Source organism: Trachemys scripta, chromosome 2 (genome assembly GCF_013100865.1).
Source record: "Trachemys scripta elegans isolate TJP31775 chromosome 2, CAS_Tse_1.0, whole genome shotgun sequence".
Taxonomy (NCBI): Eukaryota; Metazoa; Chordata; order Testudines; family Emydidae; genus Trachemys; species Trachemys scripta.
This window is the reverse complement of record NC_048299.1, coordinates 37,473,190-37,485,389: the sequence shown is the minus strand read 5'-3', so window position 1 is coordinate 37,485,389 and position 12,200 is coordinate 37,473,190. Positions and strand designations below refer to the sequence as shown.

General features: G+C 38.8%; 1 protein-coding gene across 1 annotated transcript in view; it reads left to right on the top strand.

Annotated features, from left to right (window-relative positions):
* MALRD1 (MAM and LDL receptor class A domain containing 1) overlaps positions 1 to 12,200 on the top strand; it is a 371,329-nt gene that overhangs the window by 79,594 nt on the left and 279,535 nt on the right. The window contains exons 10-12 of the mRNA XM_034760318.1: positions 1,208 to 1,295; positions 3,555 to 3,731; positions 6,668 to 6,845. Coding sequence (XP_034616209.1) covers positions 1,208 to 1,295; positions 3,555 to 3,731; positions 6,668 to 6,845 — 443 coding nt within the window. The remainder of the gene's footprint in view (positions 1 to 1,207; positions 1,296 to 3,554; positions 3,732 to 6,667; positions 6,846 to 12,200) is intronic.

Sequence of the window (12,200 nt, the reverse complement as noted above, 5' to 3'; positions counted from 1 at the left end):
TAGAGACTAACAAATTTATTAGAGCATAAGCTTTCGTGGACTACAGCCCACTTCTTCGGATGCATAGAAGTGGGCTGTAGTCCACGAAAGCTTATGCTCTAATAAATTTGTTAGTCTCTAAGGTGCCACAAGTACTCCTGTTCTTTTTGCGGATACAGACTAGCACGGCTGCTACTCTGAAACCAGTCATTTACCCAGTCACTCATGGGAGGCATCTTCAGTGTGATTGAACCATAAGTTGGGCAGAGGGACAACTGCACCCTGCAAGACTACTTAAAATGTTTTGGGGATTCTCAAGGAGGTGATGGAGCATTACAATGGGGGTGATCTGGAAACCTTGTTGGGGGGGTGGAGGAAAAAGAACTGAGATGAATTTTTTCTCACTTTTTTAATAAAAAAAGTTCTCATTTTTCAGCAAGCTCTAACCTTGATAAACATCAACAGGGAAACAGGGAAGCCTTGAACATTTTTTAAAAAAGAGATAGCATTTTAAGGGAGGTCTATAAGAAACAAGGAATTTTTTAAAGGAAAGTTAAAATTAAGAATATTGAAGCTGACAGGGTCTCCGTAGCTGTATTGGTTGTGACATCACAGTGTTTGACAGTTCTGAATCAGTCAAAAGGAAAGAAGCTAATTCTCTTGGCTGTTGTTTATTCTAAATACTAATCTGTTCTATGTTTTGGCAATAATGAGAAGTAAATGTATAAAGTATCTGCTATTTTAATGACATTTAGTAAAATATTTACCTCTCTTTAAAGTTTGCTAGAGTATATCTGTGTATCTGATTATTTTCAGTTTAGTGGGATTCTCATAAAAGTATATAAGTTATTCACATAACTATTAATTAAATATGATTAATGTTATTACAGTAACTACTGTAGACCTAATCATAATGTGCCATTTATTATACCATCTTGCCATCATTTTACGTCACAATGTTTCAGTGGATTTAAATGTGACTGTATAACCAACCACATTAATGTCATAGTTCACTTTGATTAATGTGAACACCAGAGAGCATTGATAATGATTAGTCTCTTTCATGAAGTGTTACCAAATACAGTATCTCCACAAGAACAAATTTAAGCTCATTTTAAAATCATGAAACATAGTAAATGGCTCTTCTATCAATTGATATTAAATACCTAATGAAAAGTGAAAGTCTACTATATGCTGACAAATGGTTTCGTAATTATTGTTTCCCTAGATCTTGGTGGAAGGTACTGTGGGGGACGGTTTCTGTGGAGACATTGGAATTGATGACTTGTCCTTTACAGACTGTACCCTTTACAATGGTGAGAACAAAGTTAGAAAATAACTATAAATCTCTTTGCACCCAGAGACCTGGGACTTGTAACTGATTCGTTTTGGTTAATAACATCAGTGGAGGAACTTGTTCTGTAAAATGAAAACCTGCTCAAACTTTGCCTCTGCTGTCTAACAATCAAATCCCAACTAGTTTTCCCATCTGCCTAACCCTACTACCCAGAACCTTTCACCATCCCCTGGTAACAGTTAGCTAGCAATGTCCTGGAAATGTCCTCAAGCAGGTTCCTGAGTGTGCTTATTGAGGACAGAAAGGAAATATTGTGGCAATTGACATCTGGAAAACTAATTAGTGAAAAGCAGAAAATGTGATTTGATGATTACCTGTTCTGTTCATTCCCCCTGAGGCACCTGGCATTGGTCACTGTTGGAAGTCAGGATCCTGGGCTAGATGGACCTTTGGTCTGACCCAGTATGGCCATTCTTATGTTAGATATGCCTGGTATCCTGAGTCCTGACCGTATAGAAAAAGGAAGTGCTTCTTGACACTTAAGCTTAAGGTCTAAGATCAGGTCAGATGTGTAAGGAGAAGAAACTGTGCTCAGATGCCTGGGGACACTGGCTAGAAAACAAGCTCTGTAAGACAGAAGTTCCAGTATCTAAGGGTGAAGGGAAAAAATGTCAGCAGCTCTAATAGGCAGTCACTGGAACGCATTTTCCATTACTAGCAACAAGGTAATTTGATTTCTCGAAGGAGAACCAAACTTCTAAAGTAGTGTAAATATATTAAAATTTCACTTGGCAAAATTAATTCCACCTTTTGACTGACACAGAGAGAGAGAGAGAGAGAGAGAGAGAGAGAGAGAGAGATCTGCGCATACATATGTATATAATCAATTTAATGAAGACATTATTCTGACAATGTCAAAACAAAAGAGTCAAACACTCACACTACAGTACACAAACAGTTTTAATGATACTACTGTCTGCCTGGAGTCTTCACTATCTAGTTTGGTACAATGGCTACAGAAACATCATACCTTGTGTCCCAAGACGTCTACAAAATTCCAGGCCTACAGTGTTTCATAACAAAAACAAAACAAAACAAAACAAACAGAGTAAGCTTCCAAGAGGGCTGGTGTTAGCTGCAGAAAAAAATGAAATGTAATATATGGTCTGACAGCTGACTTACGGTAGTAACAGAAAGCAGTAGAACAGCAGACATTTTAGCACAAAATGATTTTCCTAGAATTGCTATCTTAGCAGAATAGTGGGATGATCATAAACGAGCTGGGAAAAGGGATAAACAGTGAGGTGGCAAAATTTTCAGATGATACAAAATTATTCAAGATAGTTAAGTCCAAAGCTGACTGTGAAGAGTTACAAATGGATCTCACAAAACTGGGTGACTCAGCAACAAAAAGGCAGGTGAAATTCAATGGTGAGAAATGCAAAGTAATGCACATTGGAAAATATAACGCAAACTATATATACAAAATGATAGGATCTAAATTAGGAGTCGTGGATAGTTCTCTGAAAACATCTACTCAATTTGGAGTGGCAGTCAAAAAAGCTAACAGAATGTTGGGAATCATTAAGAAAGGGATAGATAATAAGACTGAAAATATCATATTGTCTCTATATAAATCCATGGTACGCCCACATCTTGAATACTGCATGAAGATGTGGTCGCCCAATCTCAAAAAAGATATATTGGAATTGGAAAAGGTTCAGAAAAGGGCAACAAAATTATTAAGGGCAAGGAACAGCTTCCATATGAAGAGAGATTAAAAAGACTGGGACGTTTGAGCTTGGAAAAGAGACGTGATTGAGAAGGTGTGGAGAAAGTTAATAAGGAATTATGTACTCATTCACATAACACAAGAAGCAGAGGTCACCCAATGACATTAATAGGCAGCAGGTTTAAAGAAAACAAAAGGGAGTACTTCTTCACATAACAAACACTCAACCTGTGGAACTCATTGTCATGGCATTTTGTGTCCCTGGCCTCTGACTGCCAGATACTGGGAGTGGACTGTGGGAATTAGGTGCTTAAACCTGATGAGAAAGGAATCCAGTGGAGAGGAAATTGGCATGACACAGTCAGAGTGGTGGGACAGGAAAGTGATTGTCAAAGTAACTTTTTTTTTTAATGGACCGAACAGCAAGGAGACGATTGCAAAGGGATGTTAGATAGGAGGAGAGTCTCACAGCAATTCCACAGTTCAGGTCCAGAGATCAAAGAACTATTGAATAAAGACATTGTTTGAATTATTTTTTTTCATAAGGAAATTTGCCAAGTATCTCATCAACACCCTCAGGAACTTCAGTTCCTGCAACACTCCCTACGAACAATTGCACAGAGAAGGAATTTGTCTGTAGAGAAACGGGCCACTGCATCCAGATGATCCAGAGATGTGATTTCAGACCTGACTGCTCTGATAAGTCTGATGAGTCCTCTTGTGGTCAGTGAACTAATTATTATGTTGCACTAACACATTTATTCTGAGATATTAAAATATTTAATTATTCCATATCTTCATTTGCTATTCTGTATTTACGTCCTGGCATTAATCTTCATGTAAGCTTCCCCAAAGAAAGACTAATCTTCAGCTTTGTAGTATGGGAATCTGAGATGTAATGCATCTTCAACCTTCCAATGTGCTGACTGGGACCTGACACTTTATATTTCAACTCAAATTACTTACTCAAAAGCTTATATCACTTAGTGCTTAGTTGCTATACATAGCCATTTTAAAAAAAATAAATACAGTTTCTCAAATTAACGGAACCAGTAATTACTGCTCATCTTTTTAAAGCAGCAAGGCAATTGTGGATGAGCAAGAAATTAAGATAATATGTCATGAAGGGAAGAGTGGATATAGCCAAAAGAGTTGCAAAGAAGTAACTTGTTGGTTGCTCCTGATGGATTTCTAGTATCAAGATACTTAATAATAGAAATCAAACTGTTGCTTTATATTTGTGCCTTAAAATATAATCCTTGATAATCCAGGTCTGCTAGTTCACAAGAGGAAATGTATTTAGACTACCCCTTCAGGGCAGGAACTGTGTCTGTATTAGAGGTGTGGGAAACCAGAATGTTCAGGTTATGGGAAATTCTGAAATTTCTAAATTTGTTTTCATTCTGAATTTGAATGAAACATTGAATTTCAAAAATTGCCACAAAACTACATTTAAAAAAATTTTTTTTGTTCAATCAAAACATTTAGTTTTGATTTCCACTTTCAAAAAAATCATAATACAAAATAAAATTGTTGTCATGAAAAGCAGTTTCAAATGAAAATTGGAAACATTCAGTTCTGAAAATGTTGAAATGGAATGTTGTGATATTATTGAGTGCTTCATTTAGATCTTTTTCTAAATGAATTTTTTTTTAAATCAACACATTCCCATGGACAATTTTGATTTCAGTGAAAGAGCATTTTCCAGCCAACTCTAGTCTAAATGTTTGTCAGCACTGAATACAAATCAGCTGTTATGGATCACCATAGTACAAATAAATAATAATAAATTATTTTTTTTATTTTTAATACTCATGAAACTTCCTTGAATATAGCAATTTCTTCAAAATTATTTGATTTTAATTTCACAAATCTCTTCAGCTTTTTCCTGTATAGATTGATTATGAATACTGAAAAATTTAGATGTTGCATGCTTATGATTGGTCAGCCAAATCACATGGTATTGTTTTTCTTTCCTGATTAAATGTGTGATCATTTATAAAGTGAAATATTTTGTTTGTGTATGTATGAATATAAAATATATTGTCCACAAATACACTCGCATGTGATTTTGATATCTACTTTCTGTTAACATTTGTTCCAGTAAAACATTAGCCACTGAGTGTCCATGGTAAGTGAACCCAAATGGAAAAAGTGGAAGTGATTTACAAATTCAAATATTGATGGACATTTTCATGCAGTATTCATCCAGCTCTAGTTACTGAGGAGAAACACTGAAGTGAAACTTTAGCATAAAGCAGAACTCACTGGGTAGAACAAGTTTTTTCTCACAAATTCACTTTAAGTCTATCTTCCAAGTCACCCTTCATCTCTTCAGGGGGATAAATGCCATGGAGAATACTGCTTAGTCTACTGCATGCAATCTGAAGTCTGCAGTCACCACAGAAATGACTGCAATTCATCGCTTAAATGGCAATATCTGAATATGCCTGAAGTACGTTCTGCAGGCAGCAATCTGTACACAGGAGGGTGTTATCCACTGTCAATTGCACTTTAAAAAATAATATTTATAAACCACGTAAAACTGTAAAAGAATATATGTGGCACTTTAGACTGTGCCACTTATCACTGTCAGAAAGCATTATTAATCTTTTAGATAATTAGGCAGAGACATTGGTTGTGGTTAGCTTTACCGTAACTTTTTAAACTAATAAAGCTGCTCTGTTAGCCCCCCCATCCTACTTCATTCCCCAACCTCTACTCCCCCAAAGAGGTTACCCCAGGACAATATATTGTCCTCACACATTATAACTTACTAATACAGAGATCATCTAAGGCAGGGATCGGCAACCTTTGGCACGCGTCCCATCAGGGAAATCCGCTCGCAGGCCAGGACGGTTTGTTTACTGCAGCGTCCGCAGGTTCAGCCGATCGCAGCTCCTAATGGCCGCGGTTTGCCATGCCAGGCTAATGGGGGCTGCGGGAAGGGGTGGCCAGCACATCCATCGGCCCGCACCACTTCCCGCAGCCCTATTGGCCTGGATTTGCCCCAGCAGCAGCCGGTGCGACTGGCCCAGTGGTTGCTATGACCTCCATGACAAACACAGAGCCTTAACCATTCTATTCCGTGTGTGGGGACACTGAGTGGGACAAGGCAACTGGAATACTCATTTGTCCCATCTTCAAGAAGGGATCAGTTAATCCCAGGAGGCTGAAATACTACCCAAATAAGATGGTAATTCAGTATTTTGGTCCCAATGCCAAATGGTAGCATTACTGTAAGTCATTTAGATATGATTTGGATTGTTAAAATAAAACTAATTTGCTTTTTGAGTTCCCTTCATAAAGTTGCTATCACACTAATAGCTAATGGCTTTTACACTGATATCTTTGCATATGACATCACCAGAGGAAACGGGTCCTTTTCATATATAATGTGATCTGATGTTAGACACCAAGGTGAATAATGATTTTTCTCCCCAGGTTAGAATTTGTTCCTTAGCCAATAATATAGTGAGTACTATTGATATTGTAACAATAGGGAGAAGCCATGCTTATTGATACTGTATAAATACTCATTAAAGAAACTAAACTGCAATTCTTTTATACCCATATTGTTCACTAGACCCTAACATCAACAGTCTGATTATTCCCAGTTAGTAGACATATACTAAGTATTCCAATTTTGTCTTGTAAAGCTGTGGAAGTTTGTGATTTTGAAGATGAAAACCTATGTGAATGGTATCAACCAGTAACAGAAGTGGCAGCAGCAACTATTTCAGTCCATTCCACTAATGCATTCCAGTGGGGCCTTGGAAATGGAGCAACCATACATCCTGGGGAAGAAAACCACAGGCCATCAACTGATCACACAATGTGAGTAAGATGTTCACACCTACACACTTACCTCTTGGGACTGTATATGGTTAATCAGCTATGGCATTTGTGAATCCTGCTGCCATTTGCTCATTAGTGTCAGTGTTAAGTTATTCTAGACCTGCACTGCTCTAAGAGCAGAATGCTCTCGGTGCATGTGAAAATTGAACTCTCTCCTAACATATAAATGTCTTGTACACCACGAGCAGGGGAGGAGAATTGCTGTCCCACCATGTCCTGCACAATGCTGAGTTTTCATCTCCAGCAGTACTAGCTCTGAGAAGAGGCAGCCAATCAGTATTCCTGTAGGGACCAAGGTGTGAGCAATCATACCTAATGCTTAGAGTCAGGTGCCTGAAACCAGAGCCAGGGTCAAAGTCAGGTGCCAAGCCAAAGGTCAGAGCCGGAGTCAGGGTCGGGGTTAGGATAGGAGCAGAGACCTGGAATGAGGCAGGAAAGCAGGAACTGGCAATAGAAAGGGTTCTGGGATAAGGAAGGCAGGAACAGGCAGGGCTCAGGAATCGGGCAAGTAGGCAGGGTCCATAGCAGCTGCCAGCCAGCCAGGCACAGCTTCCTGTGCCTCTTTCTGGTTTAAGTAATGTGTCCCTGCCACTCAGGGGACATCTCCTCCAAACAGAAGCTTTCTGGGCCCTCTGTGAGCTAGAGCTTCACTAGCCCACTTTTCCACATCTTTGGGTGAGTGGCTAGGTGGTGGCCACAGTCTCAGTCCTGCCTGGGGGCTCATGGCCCAGATTCTAGGGCCTGGATTACTAGCTGATGTATTACATCTGAGAATACAGATGGAAGCAGACATGGGCAGCATGTATAATAGGCCAGGGGAGGCTAAGCCTTCCCTAACGCAGGCCGTGGCCCCGCCCTGACTCCCCTTTTCCCCCAAAGCTGGTGGGAGCTCAGCTCAGGCCAGCGGCTTGGAGCTTGGTTGGCTGGCCACTCAGGCCAGCCAGAGGCCTGGGGCAGCTCGGGTTGGATCAATGCTTGGGCCGGCTGGTGACCTGGGGGTCAGGCCAGTGCTCGGGCCAGCTGGGGGTCATGGCAGCTGGTGGCCCAGGACTTGGGGCGGCTGGGGCAGGCGGGCCAGTGCTTGGGCCAGCTGGTGCAGTAGGGCAGTCTGGCCAATGGCCCAGGGATTGGGAGAGCTTGTGTGGGTGGGCTGGTCCTCAGGGTAGTTTGGCCAGGGCTCTTCTGGCAGTAGGATGGAGGGGGGCCTCGGGGCCCTGGCAGGCAGGTGGGGAGGTGGAAGGGGCAGGGTAGGGGCAGGGCCTTGGGCGGAAGGGGTGGGGTAGGGCTGGGCCGGGAGCTAGCCTCCCCGAAGGAGGAGTTCACACACCACCCATTGAAGCAGTGACTCACTGCTTTGAGATTGTGAATAATTTAAGGGTATGCACTAGGGCTGATGATTAATTGCAGTTACCTTACATGATTAACTCATTAATTGCGATTAATCACATAGTTAAACAATAGAATATAAATTGAAATATATTAAATATTTTTGATGTTTTTCTACATTTTCAAATATATCTGTTTCAATTACAACAGAGAATACAAAGTGTACAGTGCTCACTTTATATTTTTTTACAAATATTTGCACTATAAAAATGATAAAAGAAATAGTATTTTTCAATTCACCTCATACAAGTACTGTAGTGCAATCTTTTTATCATGAAAGTGCAACTTACAAATGTATTTTTTGATACATAACTGCACCCAAAAACAAAGCAATGTAAAACTTTAGAGTCTACAAGTCCACTCAGTCCTACTTCTTGTTCAGCCAATCACTCAGACAAACAAGTTTGTTTACATTTGCAGAAGATAATGCTGCCTGCTTCTTGTTTACAATGTCACCTGAAAGTGAGAACAGGTGTTCGCATGGCACTGTTGTAGCTGGCGTTGCAAGATATTTACATGCCAGATGCACTAAAGATTCATATGCTTTCATGATAAAGAGATTGCTCTACCGTACTTGTATTAGGTGAATTGAGAAATACTATTTCTTTTGTTTTTACAGTGCAAATATTTGTAATCAAATATAAATATAAAGTGAGCACAGTACACTTTGTATTCTGTGTTGTAATTGAAATCAATGTATTTGAAAATGTAGAAAACATCCAAAATATTTAAATAAATGATATTCTATTATTGTTTAATAGCGCAATTAATCACACGATTAATTTTTTTAATTGCACGATTAATCACAATTAATTTTTTTAATTGCTTGACGGCCCTAGTATGCACTATTGAAGTCCTTATCCACAGTAGAAGCTTTTACAAAATTGTTTTCTCTATTGTTGATCGAGATGTTGAACCGAGTTATAAATGCACAATGATGAGACAAATCATCTATCTTGGTCATGCCAGGGCATTCACTGAAAATTATTGGGAAAAGCAGCAAATATTTGTTTCTTTGCTTCACCGTGTTAAACTTTTTCATGATTGTCCATCCAGTAGAGGGGACAATGTATGCAGAACCATCTCCCTTCCTTATGCTCATGTTATACTGCACAGTACAACTGAAACTACTACAGACATTCAATGGAAACTTTGTAAATAATACCTCTTACATCTGTACTGCAGAAATTCATCATATTGAAAAATAAATCCACTCACTTTGCTCTTTTGTCAATAGATCAATGCTATCAGGATATTGCATTTTATAGTGATAAAATTCTATGAATGTTGTTAGTAAAGGCATATGTGCTCATCTCTAGCTATGCAAACATGACTTTTGTTAACAGAGATTCAAAAATGAAAAAAGGGCCTTATCCCAACTTCTAAATTTGTATACCAACTTGTAGGGCTTTGTGCATGAAAAAAACCAGCAACCTGGAGATTCAATTTTAAAGGCTTTAGTTTTGAGAATTTGACCTTAATGTGCATTACATGGGTTGAAAAGAAACAAATGAGCTAGTCTTTTTCCTCTAAACAGACAGCAACAACAAAACACAAAACCTATGGTCCACATAAGAAAAAAAATGGACTGAAGGAACAGATTTAAAGAGCTCAGTCTAGCTTTAATACTTATATTCTAGTTGATTGGCTTTTTTCTACATAGTGACTACTGACCCCAAGCGTTTAATTTGCTCAGATTTTGCTCCTTTGTCTTAAAGAATATGGTTGGAATGATGCCTTTTGGGGCAGAATTTGCCATAGGGACATGCCAAAAATCTTGAATAGAAGCCTGGAAGGAACTCCTTTATATTGGCTCTTACGTAGGGGAAAGAAAATTTTCTCCTAGTGCTTCATTCCTGTGTGTGTTTCTTATACTCTCTCAAAGGATATTATTGAAGTCAAACTGCCGATTCCAGATAGAATCATTATGATAATTACTAGCTCCCGATAAAAATATTCATTTCATTTGCATAATGAGCAATAATTTGCTTTTTCATTGAGATTTGGTTACATTTAGTAAAGAATATGAAATTGTACTTTAAATGAATTACAGTCTTTTTTAAATTTATATCAGAATTATAATATTGACTATGCTGAAATATCTCCATTCTCTCTCTCTCTCTATCTAATCTGTGTGTGACCACACACACAAGTATGCTAGACAGACACATACATACTTCTATTTAATGTTGTATGAAAAAAATACCAATAAACCAGGTATACTTAAATACAAGCTTCTTTCAGTGATGTGCAGCTCGAACTCCAGTCAAGAAACATGGGGTTTCTATATGATCTGAGAGCTGTTCAGTAATCTGAATAGAGAAAAAACAAGATTTTCTATCTGGAATGATAGATGCCTGCAACTCTCTGTGAAAGTAGGAAATAACCATTTATATGTGGCAAGGAATTCAGAACAGGGCACCAATGTTATTAATTGCAGTAAGAGTTACTATTTTGATGGTAGTTTAAAACTAGATTTATGTTTATTTTTAGTGTCACAGTAATACTGTAGAGCGTTCAATCTGACAGCATTGTTAATATGAGTATAAGAGAATTACTGCATTTCAGCTTAATATGTTAAGGTTTTTAGTGTCAGTAAAATTACTATGTTTCTATTGTAAAAAGCCTCATAATTTAACCATAGTTAAAAATTACAGCTTTACTTTGTCATTTTTTGGAAGCAATTTAGACTTCCTGCAGAACATCAGAATGTCTTCCTGTTTGAAGAGAAAAGGAATATGATAAATCAAGAGTAAAAAACTTGAACTGACTAAAGAATATAAAATCTTATGATATAATTGTTGCATAGTAGATAATATTAGCATCACATTTTCTGTTTTACAGAATCCTCTTACAGCATTTTCACCCTGTACATGTTTTAATGTACAGTGATATTTGATCTCTTTTAATATACAGTGATAGACATACGTACTAGAACTGGTTAACATTTTTAATTGAAACTGTTTTTCAACAGAAAATTAGATTTTACATATAGTTTCCCCCCCAAATGTGTCTGCTTCCACAGGAAAACTTTGATTTTTTTCATTTAAAAATAAACAACTTGAATGTCGTAAAACTGAAAAGTATCGGCAGGTAGCAATCGATTTATCCGGGATCGATATATCGCGTCTCGTTAAGATGCGATATATCGATCCCCGAATGCGCTCACCGTTGACTCCGGAACTCCACCAGAGCAAGCGGCGGTAGCGCAGTCGACGGGGGAGCTGCAGCCATCGATCCCACGCTGTGTGGACCCCAGGTAATTCGATGTAAGATACTTCAACTTCAGCTATGCTATTCGTGTAGCTGAAGTTGCGTATCTTAGATCAATCCCCCCCACTAGTGTAGACCAGCCCCAGGAGAGCAGACCATGGTGTGTTGTGGGAAAAGTAGTCTAATCAAGGAACCTGACCTATAGAGGAGAATGAGATCATGAGAGCACCCAAATTACAGCTTCCATGAGGTGCATCAGTGCCATTTCCAAAACAAAATATTTCTGTTTTCCATTTCTCACTGAACTTTTTTAATTGTCATTAAAACTTTACATGGGGGGAAAAAAACTCATTTTCTATCAAACTCTAACATGTACACTGTGTAGCTGGCTGTTTTCATACAGTATATCAGATTCCATGCAGAATGGATGAAACTCTTACTGGTTCAGAGAGTATGTGTAATGGGGGGAGGGTGGCCCGTTTGTTGAGCAGGGCCATCCCCATTGTCCCAATACGGGGTTGGTACACCCCGTCACACAGTCGTCTGGACTCCTTGTGGGATCAAATATTTGCAACAATGTGGTCGCAGGACCCCTAGTGGGGTCAAGCACATATCAACCCTTTGCCCCCAGGCGGGGTAGGACAAGCAGTCCATAGCCTCCAAGACTCCTGGCTGAAGCAGATAATAACAATTAGGGTTTCTGATCTTCCAGGCAGTGTATAGCAAACAGTCATT